This window comes from Bactrocera dorsalis, chromosome 1, assembly GCF_023373825.1.
Source record: "Bactrocera dorsalis isolate Fly_Bdor chromosome 1, ASM2337382v1, whole genome shotgun sequence".
Taxonomy (NCBI): domain Eukaryota; kingdom Metazoa; phylum Arthropoda; class Insecta; order Diptera; family Tephritidae; genus Bactrocera; species Bactrocera dorsalis.
Window position 1 is genome coordinate 49658876 of NC_064303.1, and position 18937 is coordinate 49677812.

The 18937-nt window shown below is 38.6% G+C and overlaps 1 protein-coding gene across 1 annotated transcript in view; it reads left to right on the plus strand.

Moving 5' to 3' along the window:
• The window catches only part of LOC105225387 (probable aconitate hydratase, mitochondrial), an 83383-nt gene extending 73734 nt beyond the window's left edge, over window positions 1-9649 (plus strand). Inside the window, exons 5-6 of the mRNA XM_049462464.1 lie at window positions 8640-9143; window positions 9205-9649. Of these exons, the coding sequence (XP_049318421.1) occupies window positions 8640-9143; window positions 9205-9393 (693 nt within the window). The 3' untranslated portion in view covers window positions 9394-9649. The remainder of the gene's footprint in view (window positions 1-8639; window positions 9144-9204) is intronic.
• Window positions 9650-18937: the final 9288 nt, after the last annotated feature.

Sequence of the window (18937 nt, forward strand, 5' to 3'; positions counted from 1 at the left end):
TACGGAACCTCACACTTTCCCCCCACCAATTCCACAGCGACCATATTTACAAACTGGACGAAGGAATATAGACTTGCACCCCTATTCTGTGCACCTGACAAATTCAACATATTTCTAATTTGTCAAATTTTTGAATTTATCAAGCAGTTGGTATTCTGTGTCTGAAATAAAAAGCTCTTTTCTTTATAAGTTGTTAAGATGTCAAATGCTCTTGACAGCAGTGCTCGTTTCGAAGTAAATATTATTATTTTACTTTTGTTATTATTGTTAAACGAAGATGAAAATTGTGAGAATAGGAATCGCGCGCGGCATTTAAAAAGTTTACGCGACGATAGCAATCCATTTTCTTTGAGCGAGAATACCTTTGTGCAAAATTTTCGATTAACTCGTGAAATTTGCCGCCGCCTAATTGATGAATTGGCCCCACATGATAATCAGAAAACGTCACTACCTTTATATGTAAGGGTTCTAGCAGCTTTGAACTTCTTTGGACACGGATCATATCAGAAATGTGTAGGTAACAATGTCAACTTGCCCATGAGTCAGTCATCCCTTTCGAGAAGTGTGCGAGCTGTAGCAAAACTTATTGTGAGGTGAAGGGAGGAGAAATAAAGTTTCCCAGTTCAATAGAGGAAAAAATTTTTATAAAAACGGGGCAAGTATTATTGTAATACAAATAATTATATGCTAATTTATTTGAAATATATTCCAGATTTTTTAGAAAATTTGGAATAAAAAGCACCATAGGAGCAATTGACTGCACGCATATTGCTATCATTGCTCCACCATCAAATAATGTCGAACGTCCTCTTAATTTATATTTAAATAGAAAAGGATTCTACAGTATCAATGTTGAAGCAGTAAGTTTTGTTTTTGCATGCACATACATATGTATATGCCAATGCAATTTTTGAATGTATTGTTTTTTAGGTTTGCGATCACCAATTATGTTTTACATTTGTAAATGCTAAATTTCCGGGTGCAACACATGACTCTGGAATTTGGGCAACTTCTGACCTACGAGAACATCTCATTCGTCAGCATACTAATACGTCTAAGCAACAACGGAGAGAATATTGGCTTCTTGGCGATCAAGGTTATCCTCTAGAACCGTGGCTTTTAACACCAGTGGGAACACCTAATACCCATAAAGAGCAAAAATACAACAAATTACATGGTTATGCAAGAAACTGCTTAGAGAGAGCATTTGGTGTTTTAAAATCTCGCTTCAGATGTTTGTTGAAGCACCGAGTTCTACATTATTCACACGAAATTTCCGCTTTGTTTGTTAGTACTTGCGTTATATTGCATAATATAATAACGAAAGCAGGCATTACGTTCAACGAAATAGATGACGGGGTTGCAGAAGACTTTGATTCTCCAATTAATGATTATAACTCTTCACAGTACATGCGCGAAGGTGAAAGAACAACATCAAGATATATATCAACTCTTTAGTTATATATACATATACATAAGCCAATCCATATACTTATGTACATATATAAATGTTCTCACAATTCGACTTTCGAAATACACCACTTACTTCCATTATTTATTTATTTATTTATCCTTTTTGTTAAAAGAAAACAAATTGAAGTTTGCATTCCATTTTTTTTTATTCTATTATAAAACAAAAAACCAAACTTATTAAATTCAATAAATATTAAATAAATAAAAATATTACACATACGTTATTTCAATTTTAATTAAACTTTAGATATTACTTTACATTATTAGTAAACGATTTTAGTAGTTCTGTTATAGAATTAGTTAGGCCTTGAATGGCCTGCATCATTTCACGATGCTCGTCGCCTCTCTTCCTCAGCAGCATTCCTTTTTGGTATATCAGCTATCAAAGTGCTGATAAGCTTATTTCGTGCCTTTCGTGATAGCACCGAAGTTGAAGCATCCTTAAAAGAAAAAAACGTAATAAGAAATTGCAAAAAAAAGTATATATTTTGTAATTATATCATAATGAAAACTTACCTGGTTTTCCAAGCTAAGATGCTTAGATGGTGTCGATGGACTTGCTGGATGTAGTCGGGATTTGGGGTTGCATCTACCTGACTGCATGATTGTAGAGGACTACCCATGGGTGAAGAAATTGCGCATTCATCCGTTTGCTCAATTGGCGTTAAACCTAGGCTTTGTACATTTTGTACCCCATCTACAGCAGCCGAACCGAATGTAGACAAAGCCATTTCTTCAAAGTTCGTCATCGGTTTGGAACTTGGACCTCCACCTGTGAGCCTTTGGTTCATTTTCAACCGCCTTGCACGAGTGCGCAGTTGGCTTTTCCAAACGCCTAACGTCTACAAATTAACACAATATAATAAATAAACGAAACATAAACTAAAATGTTACCTCTTTCCATTTTGCAGCACTTCGTGTTGGTCCTCTGCACGAATTAAGCTCATCTGCCAGCTACTGCCACAACTCCTTCATCTGTTGAGGCGTTTTTGGGCAATTTTTTCCCGTACCCATTTCTGGGCGTGCTTGGCAAAACGAAACATATGCCTCCAGTTGCTCGTGCGTAGCTCTACCGTGTTTGGGTTTACTACCAAATAAAAGTTAAATTATAAATTTTGTTAATAATTAAAATTTGAAAACTTACGTTGCAGAACAGTCCATTTTAACGAATAATTTGAATAGAAATCAGCTGTTTTCTATTTACATTATTTTGTTCACCATGCGTGTGGGGAAAGCTTTACGAATTGAAGCTTTTACTTTTAACAAGATTGCCACAGAATACCAAAATATATCTCGCTTGATAAATATTTGAGTTAATTGTCAATATTTTATTAATTTGTCAAAAGCACAGAATAGGGGTGTTGAGCTTAATATTTCAGTCGACGGCGTCAAAATTACGACTGTCAATAATCCTAAGATTTTAGGTGTAACATTCGATAGTCTATGCTCCTTCTATCTCCGACCGCGATTATCGCTAAGGTACAGAGCCGCAACAAAATCCTCAAGTTGCTAGCCGGCAGCACATGGGGAAAAGACAAAGAAACGTTGTTGGCAACATACAAGACAATCGGCCGGCCGGTCCTTAACTACGCTGTATGGTCGCCTGGATGCAGTAGCACGCAGATGAGGAAACTTCAGACCTGTCAAGATACTGCACTCCAGACCACGACGGGATGCCTTTTGATGTCTCCCGTAGAACACCTACACAGTGAGACGCTTATGCTCCCAGTTAAGGAGCATAATGAACTCCTCTCCAAGCTGGGATGTTTTCGTAGAAATCACCCCTGCAGCCATTTGCTTGGAATGGAACCGCCTCCTAGGAGCATCAAACGGTCGACGTCGTATAGTACGCCGACCGGACTTCGGACGCAACTGACTTTCGACAGGCACTGACCGCCATTCACAGCGGAGCCATCAACACCTTCACCGACTCCCTTCCCGTGAATGGCGTACTTAGAGTCAAATCACCACCCATAGCAGACGAAGAGCTCCAGCTGCCGCGAGTGACCCTAGCGCAACTTCGTTCTGGATACTGTAGCAGTTAAACTCCTACTTATCCCGAATAGACCCTAACATACCCAATGTATGTCCTGCATGCAAAGAGTCTCGGCATGATACTGACCGCCTCTTTGCATGCCCTACGAACCCTACTCATCCAACACCCTCCTCCCTATGGTCCGACCCCGTCGAAACAGCACGTTTCTTGGGCCTCCCGTTAGACGGCGTCGACGACAACACAAGTGACCCTTACCATCCTAACGGGAATTCGATGTTCCGTTAAAACAACAACAACCAGTAGCCTGAGTTTGTTTCAGGGGAGGTTTATTACAACTTTGAACCTACTCAAGTTGTATCCTCCAATTACCAACTTGGCAATGTCTCATACCGTGTGTTTGTTGCCAATGCTCTTCCCTGCCCAATCCTTCTTCCTTGCGGAGTAGCTCCTTTATGGTATTTGGACCTACCTCAGTAAAGGGTTCGGGTCCTACCATCTTGGTAGAGGCTACGGAGCAGGCGAGCTCGTCTGCCTGTTCGTTACCGGCTATACCTCTGTGACCAGGCACCCAGATTAGGTGTACCTGGTTACGTTCCGCATGGCTGTTCAGCCTTTTCCTACACTAGTAGCGATTTGATCTCGTAAGAAGAGATCTCTTTTAGAGCTGCTTGACTATCGCTGATAATGGCTATTCGCTCCTTGCGATAGTTGCGATGGAGGTTTATTTCTATACACCGAATTATGGCAAAAACTTCTGCCTGGGAACTCTCCCATGGGTATGGAGAGGGAAGTATCGCACACTGTTGATCATTCCTATCTCTTTGCCCCCAAGTGTGAGATTCCTGAGACCGGGTAGGGACCTGCGTCTCGTAAACGGGACTACGATCGTCTTGGAGGGGTTGATATTCAATTCAACCTTCCTACACCACCCTTTCGTCAGGTTTAGACCTCTTTGTATTAGGTCACAAAGAGTGTCCTCATATTTCTTCTTCTTTACTGGCGTAGACATCGCTTACGCGATTATAGTCGAGTCAACAACAACGCGCCAGTCGTTTCTTCTCTTCGCTACGTGGCGCCAATTGGATATTCCAAGCGTAGCCAGGTCCTTCTCCACTTGGTCCTTCCGAAGGAGTGGAGGTCTTCCTCTTCCTCTGCTTCCCGCGCTGGAGTGTTTTCATCCATCCGGACAACATGACCCAGCCAGCGTAGCCGCTGTCTTTTAATTCGCTGAACTATGTCAATGTCGTCGTATATCTCGTACAGCTCATCGTTCCATCGAATGCGATATTCGCCGTGGCCAACGCGCAAAGGACCATAAATCTTTCGCAGAACTTTTCTCTCGAAAACTCGCAACGTCGACTCATCGGTTGTTGTCATCGTCCAAGCCTCTGCACCATATAGCAGGACGGGAATTATGAGCGTCTTATAGAGTTTGGCATTTGTTCGTCGAGAGAGGACTTCACTTTTCAATTGCTTACTCAGTCCGAAGTAGCACCTGTTGGCAAGAGTACTCCTGCGTTGGATTTCCAGGCTGATATTGTTGGTGGTGTTAATGCTGGTTCCTAAATAGACGAAATTATCTACAACTTCAAAGTTATGAATGTCAACAGTGACGTGAGAGCCAAGTCGCCACTGCCAGACCCATTTGCGTTGCTTCCTTGTTCAGCCTGGAGAAAGCAGAACTAACGGCGCGGGTGTTGAGAACAATGATATCAATATCATCGGGAGGATGGAGTCATGTGTAGAAATTCATCGCCATTCACTTGGGAGTGGCCAGAAACGATTCTTTTACATATGACTCAAGCAGCTCACGACTTCCGGCCTTTGACCAAGTATCCTCTTGGTAGCCTAAGAACATCCGTTTGAAGGCGAGCTAAAGTCAGAAGGCGAAATATCCCCTACTTAGGGTTGTGCGCTGTGCTTGGGACCCGCCACGTAAAAAAAAAAAACACCCCCAATGAAAAAGCGTAAACAGCCTCGGATGAGTGACCCCCCTTTTGATGACGACCATGGCAAACGAATTAAGGACTATGATTTGAGGGCATGAACCTGGAATGTCCGGTCCCTTAATTGGGAAGGTGCCGCTGCCCAGCTGGTTGATGTCCTCGTGAAAATAAGGGCTGACTTCACCGCCGTCCTCATATTTACATTTGGCTATAATTACAATCTCGTCCGCATACCCTTGGCAGCGGATCCCATTGTCCGTTAGTAGTACTAACAGGTCGTCTAAGACCAGACTCCATTGCAGGGGTGATAACACACCTCCCTGTGGGCAGCCTCTTGTTGTGCCGAGACGAATCCTTTTATCACCTCCTGTGGTCTCAGCAACTCTGGTGCGCAGTACGGCTTCTATCCGTCTACGCACCGGTGCTGCCACATTCCTTTTCTCCAGTGCGCTGGCTACACTCCTGTGAGACGTGTAATCGAAGGTACTGGTAGATCTGCCCGCTCTGTAGGCGTGCTGAGCCGCATGCAGCGGTGCTCTCTTCAGCGCTTTCGTCCTTATTTCATGGTCCACGATCTTCTCCGTTTAGTAGGAAAGACGTTAGGCTGGTTGGCCTAAAAGTTTTCGCCAATGAGTAGTCTTTCCTTCCTACCTTGGGTATGAAGATCATCTTCGCTGTCCTCCATACTTCGGGGATGTACGCCATTGCGAGACTTTCTCTCAGCAGCCGAACCAGGTGAGGCAATAAAAACTGCTCCCCCTGTTGTAACAGCACTGGAAAGATGCCATCTACTCCCGGAGACTTGAATCTCTCAAACGGGGCCATTGCCCACGATCGAGTCCGAAGTAAATAACTGTTTGGCGATTCTCCAATCTTCGCGGGATGTCCTGTGTTCGATCACGGGTAGACATTGGTCGTCCCGAACTGTCTCCGGGAAGTGCGCCCGCAGAAGCTCCGTGGCTCTGTCCTCTGCGCTTGTCGTAAATGTCCCATTACCTCTTTTAATTGCTATTAGAGCTTAATGCAGCCGAGCCGCTTCTGGTGTAGAGGTGACATTCCCAGTTTCTCCGCTGTGAACCTGCTCGTTATGACAGCTGAAGATGCCGCCGCGTGATGCAGGTTCACTTGGGCGATTTACGTATTGACGGCCATTATAGTAATAGTTCGGGGAAGGGCAGCCCGCATCGGGATAGGAACATTGTCATGCTGTGCATGATAGGCAAATCCTCCGCCCTTCTCGCGCAGAGAACAGGACCCTTCCAGCTTTGGGGCGAACTCCCGCAGCCAGTTAGCAGACGTCTCGTCCTTGCAGTTCATTTGCAGTATACCTGCTTTAAATTCCACCCCCAGGAAGGACGCCGCGTATTCATTCCCTCTGAATACGTCTTCCATGAGGAGTTCCTGGAGCACGGTAAACTCCTCCGATTTCAGCGACTCCGCCGGGTACTTTCGAGGCAGTACAGCCATGCGTATGCTGTTAAAGGCAGATGCCTTTCCGCTCTTCCGCTTCGCGGTTTGAGCATACGGGTCCGAGGGTGCTGCCCTTCCATCGTCACGCTTTGCGGTCAAGGTTGCACTGACCGGGCCACGATTGCTGGTTCCGCTGACTTGCGCGCGAGCTGACACGGTTCTGTCACGCTCCTTTGCTGGGGATACGTTGCTCCCTTTGCTCGAGCTCCTGGCCATAGTCTCCGCTACCTCGGGAGTCTTCCCATCTCGGAGGTAACGCAGGTAGAATTTCATGCTGGCACCGCTCATACCCTTCCTGTGCGGGTCATCACACCCGCCGGGTTTGCCAGCTTTTAGGAGAGGGCGTTGCCACCCTCTTCTGCGCCTCCTCCTCCTTCTGCGAGCACCGTCGGGCACTGCTCGATGTAACTCACCCGAGTCCGACCCTCTACGCCTTCTGGCGGGAGTCTTGGCGGCGCTCGTAGTTGCTTCAGCGGCAACAAGCACTTTCGCCAGGCGAGCGCCGCTGCATGAGAGCATGTCGTCGTCATCCTCCCTGGCATGCTCCTCAAACAGCGCCCGCTCCTCTGGCATTAAGGAAACTAGCTCCTTGACCCCCCTTGTCTGCCGCTGCGCTGATTTCTTTTTCATTGTCCGTGTCCGTTATCCTTAGTTATTGCATTGTTTCCGGGTTGTTTGGTTTGGTTGTTGTTGTGTTTTGTGTGTTCATCTTATCCTTACGACACTTGGATCAACAAGGTGAGCTGTCGGTTCTATTGTTTTAATGGGGAACTAGGGGGTCTGTCACTCCCCCCAGAGCCCCTTGACGCGGTAAGGCCAAGGAGTCGCATAACACCCTGGATTAGGAGGTGGTAGCTATTGGTTGGCGCACGCATGCGGCACCCGACATCCTGCCTGGGCAGTGCCCATCAGCACCACCCACACTGGTTGGGGGATGCCGAGTATGGCTTGCGCCTAAGCCCCTGCACCACGGCAATGTGCCTACCATTCGCAGAGGCAAAAATGCGTTGTTTAAACATCATTCATAAATTTGTTGGATAAAAAATCTATGATATTTTGCCTTTAGGAAGCAATTGCCCGATGCATCTCGCATGTGCAGTTGTCAGACGACGGGTAGAATGCATTTCGCCATTTATGTCGGAAACAAAAAATTCAAAAAGATTCATATATTTTAATAATTTATCCTTTAGTTAAACTAAATATATTCCAAAAAAGTGTAAAATATTACATTTTTTATAAATGGAAAAAGAGGCTTTTGACCAAAAAATTTGACTTATGTTGTTTAAAAATATGTTCAAACTTGACTTTTCTTATTTTTTTTAGGTTAAATATATGACAATTTAATGCCAAAAATAATAAACTTTTCCCCAATTCCATACGACGTTGGTTTTTTTTTCTACCCTGCCCGCCAATTAAGAAAAATCGTAAAAAGGAAAACCCGAGAAATCGAGAAATCGCGCGTCAAAGTTTTCGCTTTCTGCTCACATATCTGCTAGACGCTGGGTCACTATTTCCCTTCTAGCTTCGAAAATATTTCGAGTTCCCATCTATAACTTTGGGAACATATTCTAAGATTATATTTAAAGAGATTTAAGCAAAAAAAAGCCATTTTTTGAAGCTTCTAAAGCAGACTCCCCCCTTAAACCATATTAAACCTCTGTCATTCCGCCCGACTCTTTATCATAAGACATCTTAAAAACTACTTCAAATTAAACTATTTAGGAATTATTTATGTATATATAACTATCTTTCAGAGCGGAGATGCTGTTAAAGTGGAAGTGGATCCAAAGAGTCAACGCCTCCAACTTTTAGATCCCTTTGACAAATGGAATGGCAAAGACTTAGTGGATATGACAGTTCTTATCAAAGTAAAAGGAAAATGTACAACAGATCACATTTCTGCTGCTGGACCTTGGTTGAAATACAGGGGGCATTTAGACAACATATCGAATAATATGTTTATAGGAGCTGTCAATTCGGAAAATAACGAAATGAATAAGATAAAAAATCAGCGGACGGGGCAATGGGGAGGAGTACCCGACGTTGCACGAGATTACAAGGCAAATGGCATTAAGTGGGTTGCAATTGGTGATGAAAACTATGGAGAAGGTTCATCACGCGAACACGCCGCTCTAGAACCACGACATCTTGGCGGTAGAGCAATTATTGTTAAATCATTTGCCCGCATTCACGAAACAAACTTAAAAAAACAGGGTTTATTACCTTTAACATTTGCAAATCCCGCCGACTACGATAAGGTATTTCTGGTGAAAAATATTTTACACAAAATAAATAATTTCTTTATTTGTATGCTTTTAGATTCAACCTGAAAGTAAAATTTCCCTCCTCGGGCTAGAAAAAATAGCACCAGGAAAACAAATTGATTGTGAGATTAAAACTGGCGACAAAACCGATAAAATTAAACTAAATCATACTCTAAATGATTTACAAATTGGTTGGTTTAAGGCTGGTAGCGCTCTTAATCGCATGAAAGAGCTAGCAAAATAACCAAATCAAAATTAAAAGCCAACCATCTTCTTCTTCTGATGCTGTTTAATTCAAATATTTTGTCATATTATATATTAATGGAAATTGCTGGTGCCTGTGTATATTTTTGAAGTCAAGTTACAACTTAGTAAATAATATCTTGTTGTTTTAATTTAAGTCTGTTTCTGCTCGCATGAGTTTATTTAATTTGTATTGTAGAACTAAATATTAGTAGCTTGGCTATATAAATAAAATAATGCAGGTAACAAAAAAATAATTTTATTTAATAACTACGGTAATTAATTTTGTAGAAATATAGGTTAAAAGTTATCAGTTAAATCTCTTTGCATTTCGGAGTAACAGATAAAGCTGAACCACAATTGGTATTAAGGAAACATCTCCACTAAAATTCATTCATATTCGACATTTGCTTATTAAAAATTGCTTATTAAAAAGTCATTATATTAGAAACACGATGATATCTAAAATATATTGTCCAAATTTCCTACTGGTATATAGTGACTGATATATAGTGGCTAATTTTTTACTCGTGTGTTTGTTTTTATTGTATTTCTAATGATATATATAAACAGAGTGCGTTCGAGATACAAACACATTGAAACATTTTCAGCTGTTCACTAACACTGTTACATTTTCTGGAATTTTCAATTAAATGGGATAATACGTAAGTAAGATAGAGAAAAACTATCGGCATTCTAAACATATTGTAATGTCAGTTAGCTAGAATAGGAGAGACGAATACCCAATTTTTTAAGAAGAAGAAAACGAAAAGCGCAGTTTCATGAATGATAAAAACAAAAATTGCGCAATGATGAGTTCAAATTTTGTTCGTTGTTCGTTGTATTGGAGGCATACAAAATCATGAATATCATCAAAAGTTAACATCAATATAAGTGAATATTTTATAGTGAACATTTACCTACATATTCATTTAATTGAATTTTCATTGTATTATTTAATTTTGTCTCTTTGCTGTGTTTGTTTCAACCATATACATTTATGTAAATAAAAAGATTGAATATTTTGTAACCAAGTATCAATACACTAAGTGTGTATTTATTGTCTTATTTAATTTTCTTTTTTTATTATACATATGTATGTTCAATTAAGTTTTTATTTAAGGAACGAATCCTAAAATATATTCTAGCTCTGAAAAATAATTCTTTTATTTTCGAGCTACAATTTACAAAATTACTTAAATCTACGAGGTGTGTTCAAAAAGTATCGTGAATTTTGTGTTTTTTCAAAAATTATTTATTTATTCATGAATATTTATTTTGTCCCCTTCAAAGTAATCCCCATGAGATATTATACATTTGTGTCAACGGGTTTTCCAATCTTCGAAGCACTTCAAAAAATCATTATTTTTGTCTTCTTCAGCTCCTCCTTCGATGCCGTCTTTATCTCGTCAAGAGAAGCGTAACGTCGTCCTTTCATGGGCCTCTTCAGTTTAGGGAACAAGAAAAAGTCACAGGAGGCCAGATCTGGGGAATACGGTGGCTGCGGCATCATTAGTGTGTTGTTTTTGGCCAAAAAGTCGCACACAAGCAACGATGTGTGAGCAGGGGCGTTATCGTGGTGCAAAAGCCAATTTTTGTTCTTCCACAAATCCGGGCGTTTCTGGCGGATTGCTTCGCGCAAATTGCGCATAACTTGCAGGTAATATTCCTTATTGACCGTTCTTCCCTGTGGCAAGAACTCATGATGCACCACGCCCCTGCAATCGAAGAAAACTGTCAGTTACGATTCGCGATACTTTTTAAACACACCTCGTATGTGCTTTTGGACGTAATTTGTGCATATGTGCAAATCGGTACCATTAACGTCGTCAAATACTGCTTGCAAGGCTCTCATATGCTCCATCAACATATGTACATATCTGTTGGATAGAACCATCAAATATTGTGGTACCGTCACCATCGTCTGGTGGCCATGCAGGTATGATGTATTAATATATAAATAAATTAGTATTTGCTTAAAAAAATATATTTATGTTTTTCAGATATATTCCAAAAGCTGGATGCCATTGAGACCCGTTTCACTGCAATTTAAAAGACCCTAACAAAGTAAGTAACGCAGTATTACATTACCAAATTAAAACAGAAGCTAATTTTAATCAGCCCTATTCTGCATTTCGACTCGAATCGAAAATTTTTCAGTTTGGCAACTTTGGTATTCTGCGTTTCGATTAGTTTCGATCAATCTTCGAAATTTCCAATTTTATGTATTCTACATTGCGATCGTAGTTCCGTTTTTGTAAGTTGAAATTTTGTTGGCGGAGAGCGGTTATATTTTGGTTTTAGTGTACTTTTACAATATAATTTTCCCAAAAATGTGAGTAAAATTTGTTGTTGATAGTTTTAGAAGTCACCAACATGATTTATTTAAGTTTTTTGTGCTTTAATGATGTTTTTTGATATATTTGTAGGTCAAAAACAACAACACCAGCTGTAAATGAAATAAAAGCATTTACTTTTTTAATATAGGAGCTGTAAAATGCACTGAATGCAATTGTTTTTATTTAATAGAGTAATGTAGAGCATATTTTGAATAGAATAAAAAATGAAAGTATGATGTCTCTAATACGGTTTGCCATGGAAGCATAATTGGGGTCATTGCTTTATTCTTCTTCCTCTTTCTCACGGTTTTCAAAATCGAATTCATTTGCGCTCAAATCATCCACTTTGTAGTAGATGCAGATATTATGGAGGGCACAAGCAACGTTTACAATTTGACATGCTTTTTCCGGTGAGTAGTGTAGTTCTCGAGCACCCAACAATAATTTGTGTATTTTTGCTTTGTTATGTTTCATTTTCACACGTTTCAAGGCAAACAGCTGACTTCGAAAGAGCTACAGCTCTTCCTCTTCTTCTTTCAATCCAATCGTAACTCAGAATACCTACCTTAGATTCAGACGGAGCGTAGAGCGGGAACGTAATCGAAATGCAGAATAGGGCTGAATATATTAATTTTCTAGATGCCAGAAAAGGCCGAGATGCAGACGCAGAGTAAATTATTGCGCGCATGCCGCGTCAAGACGCAAAGACGAACCTTTCAATTAGCCGCATGACCGGTGACTTGGAGGATGAGCATTACGTGGAACTCGCGTCGAAATTGCCTATGTCATCGGAAGAGCACGTGTGCTTCGGGGAAGACAAACATTCACAAATGAAAATGGATATTAGTTTTAAGTTGTATATATTAGTTCTAAGTTGTACATATTCGTTTAAAGTAGAAGTCTCTAAATTTACTTTTACGAATATGCTTTTTTAACTAACTTATAACTTTTATACTGAAATAAACTTAATCTTATGTTTAAGCAAATATGATTTTATTATTAAATGATGCGAAATAATAAAAAAAAACTGAGTTTTATTTAAAAGAATTGAATTTGCCAGAAGTAACAAATGGGTAATAGATAATATTGTTACTGCTTGCTCCTGCTAACATGTTTATATGTTATAGGTAACAAACTGATAACCAAAATAATAACGCTAACAAATACTTTTTGTTATCCGTAACACATATGTGAGCTATGCGCTACAAAATAATTTGTTACCCGTAACATACTGTGAAGAGATTTGCTAACAAATGTATGTATTCTGTTAGAACCACGCAGCATGCGATATTTGCCATTGGTTAGAGCGAGATAACCGTTGAACATCAAATAGCTATGTGTTACTTTTTTCCCACTCTCTGAACAAAAGTGACAAATATTTTAACGAATGCAAAAGTGAACAATAACAAGTCGCTTACACGTTTGCTAACAGCTACCCGTTTTGCAGGGGTATTAACTACTTGTACATTTGAGTAAAGTTATCAAAAATGTTTACTTTTGTTCTGTGAGTGCGAAAAAATATTATCACATTGCCCATAGGATGTTCAATGACTTTGCCGCTATTTACAATTATAGTAGGTTGTTGTTGCAACAGTTATCTAATCAAAGCTTGGGTGGTAAGGTTCAGGTAAGTTGTCATCGAGGTCATCTAACATTAGGCCCAGGAAACGTAGTAACGTGTTAGATGAGTGGGGTTAACTGGGCTTACAAAGTCATGCAGATATTGTAGAATATGACAGGTTCTCTCTGATTTGTCTTCAATATGTAACCCATTAGCTTTATTTATGTTTATAGTCTTTTAAAGGTACCAAATACATTTGTTTACGAATGATTACACTTGTATTATCCATAACATAAGGATTTGTTATTCAAATATCTGTTAGTGTTATTGTTTTGCTTGACTATTTGTTACCTTTAACATGTTAGCGTATTTGTCAACAGTAGCAATCATATCTGTTACTTCGGTTTCCCTTGATATGTCGTTTTATTAGCTACATCTCTCGCAAGTCCGTTCGAACGATTTTGGTGGATTTTTTGGGTATGAAACGCGTTCTTGCTCGACTCACTCCGATAAAGCTGAATTTTCTTGAAAAGAGCACCGTAAACAGATCTCTTTGGACATGCTTGATCGTGTCAATTCCGATCCCAGGAACCAGGAAAAGCATCTCAAAAATAAAGATAATGCTCATCGTTTTTTCGATCTTTGTGGTTTACTGCATCATGAATTTGTTCCTGAGAGATAGACGTGAATCATGGATTTTACACGACCAAATTTAAAGTCAAAAACTAAATAAATACCATCGATCAACTATTGATTCACCAGATTTGTCTCCGTGTGATTTTTTCGTTTTCCCCAAAGTTTAATTTCCGTTCCGAGGAACCCGTTTTCAGTCGATCGACGAGATAAAGCAAAATTCGAAAATAGGATATGAAAATCATTGGCATAAGTGTTTTAGATCTGGTGGGGATTATTTTGATGGCGACAAATTAAATTTTGATGAATAATTAAATATTTTGCGTTTTATTTACACTACTCTTTTGCCACAGTGTACGGCTAATATGTTTAAATTTAAATCTTAACACCTAGTTATTATATATAATATTTGAGCATTGAATTTTCTTTTACAGCCCACGAAATATGTATAGTGTACAAACAAATATTTCAATCGAATTATTAATAACTTCTATGGTTACCGTTAGCCAAAATAACGGTGTTTATTCGCCTCGGCAGGGATTCAATTAAAGAGCGAAGGGTAGAAATCGGTATTTTCTTCCATTCAGCTTCAATGCACTTCCTTAGATCTCCAGCAGTATCAAATTGTCCACCACCGGAAATCTTGATGCGAAAGATTCCCGGAGATTTTTCATGGTGCTTAAGTCAGGACTTATGGCGGACCAGTTCATTAATGCTATATTTCTGTCCATAAAGAAACGTTGCAGCAGCATTGTGTATCGCGGCGTTATCTTGCTGAAAATCCATGGTTCCTTACAAAATCGTTCCGAAAATCCTATTAAGACGCTGTTTAATAGTTTAATATAACTCATAGCATTCATTTTATGCGATACAAAATAAATTGGGGTTGCACCATTATATCCGAAAGTCCCCCATACCATTAGAGATCCTCCCTGGAAGTTTCTAGAATGCCTTGTTTCTAGTAGTCGTCGAATATCTCTCCAATATATGTCATCGCCATCGGGGCCATCTAAATTAACATGTTTCATCACTAAAAACTACTTTTTCCACTCGTCGTCCCACAATATGTGCCTTTGGGCATATTGCATCCTTGCAGTTTTGTGTCGAGGTAGCAACTTAGGTTGAGGCGTTCGTTTGACATACTGGATGTTACTATTCTCTTTTAAAATCTGCAAAACTCGACTGGTGGACACTTCGAGCTTTAGTTGAAACCTAATTTTTGCTGGGGAAATGACATACATTTTACCACGTTTTAGGAATTTTTTTTTATGCGACAACAAAATTCAATCATTTTAATTTTTTAAAATATTTTTATTTGTATTTTGAAATGTACAAAAATTTTTTTTTTTTCGTTTTTTACATTTTTAATATATATTTTTTATTTAATCAAAGTAGTCCCCAACAAAAAAAAGTAGTTTACTGGTCATGGTGATAGCGGCTGTTCATGTTGTCTGAAATAAAAAAATCGAATAAATTTTTATTAAGTAGTTCTGCGGCTATCGTTCCTACCAAATATAATCATTTTCATTAAAAATATGTCGAACAACAAAAAAAAGTCACGAAAATCTTGTTTTTTTCGTTAAAAATCGTTTAAAAAAATATGAAAAAATTTTGAAAATAAACAATTCTGGTAGTAAATCAGTAGAAGAACATATGTAAATTTTAAAGCACTCGGTTGAATACTTTTATTTTTAGGACCATGACAGTCTCAGAAAATGATGAGCTGTAACTTATCAAATACTATGAATTTCGTTCTGAATTTTTTAGAGCATGTTTTCAATAGGTTTTACTGTCAAAATATAAAAAAATCGATTTTTCGAAGTGATTACGTGAGAATTGGAGCACGATCAGTCACTTTTCAGCTATACATATCCCTTATTGTAGCTCCACATTCCCACATCGTTTGAATTTTAGTGCGCTAAACAAGCGATAAATGGGTTCCACGAGGCATTTTGAAATTAAGCTTGCTTGGATGAACAGTCACAAAATCTATTAGATTTCATTATTCAGAGATGTTTTTTCACTTGAATGAAAATAAATATGTCGATTACAAATATTAAATTTTCTATAACATAGTCAAAAAACATAATTATCCATAAAAAGTATATGTTGACTTTGTTTCATAATATTTACGAAATTTATGTAAAATTGAATTATTTTTAACCTTTTCGTATTTGAGTTGCTTACAAAATATATAAAAAACGACAATAAATGAATATCTATGATTATCTATATTCAGTATATTCAAAATGGCAGACAAGAGTTCTTTTTCTCAAATTTGAGGCAATATTTTGAGACTAACACTTGAGACTGTTAAGTGAATAGTAACTAGCCTCAAATTGAGACTTTACCTCAAAATGTCTCATATAGAGACTGGTTACAGAATCCCGCTATTAGACACTAAAAAGAGAAAACAATTTATACAAACAATTTTTTTTTTACAGCAATGAATCTAATTTCACCTGAAAATCGACATACCCAAATGAAAAAATGCGTCAATTATTTCCATTATGAATAGTGAATACAGAATTCTCAATAAATTTACCGAATCAGTCGTTCATATATCACTGGATTCTGCAATGGGTGCTCTCTTGACCTTGCATATTTTAGTATAGGGTTTTTGCATTTGTGTCATCGTGCAATCTTGCAAGAGCAAGAGAATTCCTGTAATATTTACACGGTGTAAAAGTCGATAAATTTTAATAAATTTATGTGTATTTCACAGGGTAGGTTCCAGCTCTCAACAAATGTAAAAACTTCATATTAAAAATTCTTAAGAAATGGTCCTGCGGTAAATTTTTTTTGTGCTGGTATGCAGCTCTGAAGAAATGTAGTAATAATTTTTAATACATTTTTTCAATAAAATGCGAATATGACAACGCTGGTTTCGCGAAGAAACATGAAATCAACAATTGTTACTTGAAGGAAATTCAAAGTAATTGTTAATTCATCGAAAATTAGTTAAAATCATTATTATGAATATAGTTATTTCTGAAATGATTTATAAAACTTACCAAACATCAACCACATTCCTTAAATCGCAAGGAAAATGTTTACATTGTATACCAGTGGTTCCCAAACTTATTTTGCCTACCGCCCACTTTGAGAATAAATATTTTTTTAGCGCCCCCATTTTTTCACCTATTTAAAAACCACTATAACTTCAAATTTATTGTTGTGACCTATATATGTATGTATATTAACGGAGAATTCTAAACGAAACTTTTACTATAACCAGCAACTTGAAACCTGAGCGCAGTAGGTAACATACAACGGCGCTTAGGTTTCAAGTTAACTCTTACGGGCTCCACCTGCCAATAATAATGATTATTGAAACACAACTTTATAGTATTAAAACAAAGAATCTTTTATTAAAAATAAAACTAAAATAATCGATCCATATATAAAAACTAATGTGAAGGATGAATCTGATGCTGTTTAATAAGTTTGTTAATATCAGGTTCCAATTTGGGGTGCGCGCAGAGTGGGCGCTTAAAGCCGAGCCGAGCGGAAATTCGCGTGCTGCGTAAATGGGAAAATGCGCTCGGCTCGGCTTCAAGCGTTCACTCTGCAGGCACCCTTACTCAAGAACAGTCACAATTCGCCACGTTCGGTAACAAGCAAACGATTTCTATTTTTAGTAAGCAGTGTTGTCACAGCACTAAATCCACGTTCACACAAATATGACGATGGGAATGCTATCAAGAATCGTTGAACGATTGACCACAATCCAGGGTACAATTGCGAGATCGGTTTTTGTAGCCGAAGTTCTTGGTAACCATTTTTGAACTTGATTTTTATTTCTTCGTTTGTTGTCAATTCTATAAGTTCTTCTTCCAGCTGAGATAACATTGCTGTATTGACATTTGAAAACGGATCCAACACCCAGTCTGGTATTTCCAAGTTCAAAATGTCCTGGTATCGTTCGGTGAAGTCAATGTGGAAGTTTTCCAAATGTTGGCAGTAGGCAAACAATTCGTCGTTACTGCATGATACTGATAAATTCGGAAAATTGTGAAACTCATGTCTGCCCAGATTCTTTTTTGTAGAAGCAGTTTGGCTGCGAAAGCAGCAACGACGTTTTTTGTTTTAATTAACTTTAGTTTATTGCCTTGCAGTTGGAGATTCATGTCGTTGAACAATTTATACAGGTCTGTCATGTAAGCTATATCATTCTTTGATGTTATGAGCTTGTCTAGAAATTCTGTATCTTTAGTTTCCAAGAACTCTATAACAGAGTCAAACAGGTTGTAGAATCGAGTCAGACAATTGCCTCTTGATAGCCAACGAATTTCCGTATGAAACAACAAACGATTGAAATCCTTGTCATTAGTAACACAAAGCTGATGAAATAATCTATCATTCAAAGAGCTGTTGCGGATTTGATGACATATTGCAGTGATTGAAATAGTTTTTCACTTAAGTTTCTAGCAACTAAATGTTGTCTATGAATAAGGCAATGTACACCAAGGACATCTGGAATTTTATGTTTTAAGTGCGCTATTAAGCCTCTATGGCACCCTATCATAGCCGGAGCGCCATCCGTAGCAGTTGAAATAATATTTTTCAAAGGAATCTCTTTCTCATCGCAAAACTTTTTCAATATATTGAGTATGGTTTCGTCTTTTGTATCGGTCTCTAAATTTCTAGCAAATAATAGTTCTTCACATATTTTCTCATCTTTAATAAACCTCACGTAAGACAACAACAATGCTTCATTAGTTGGTAAAGTGGACTCATCGAGCTGAATTGAGAACTGGCTTGTCCTCAGGTGATCGCACAATGATTCTTCAATGTGTTCAGCCATTTCATCAATTCGTCTTTGCACAGAATTATTACTCAAAGGAATTTTTCGGATAATATCTGCGGCCGGTTTATGAAGCACGGTAGTTATTACTTCATTTATTGCTGGCAATGTTAACTCTTCTGCGATGTTATGTGGTTTGCATTTTTGAGCAATTAACAAAGAGATATTGTACGAAGCTCGAAATCCGTCGTCATCTTGCTTAGCA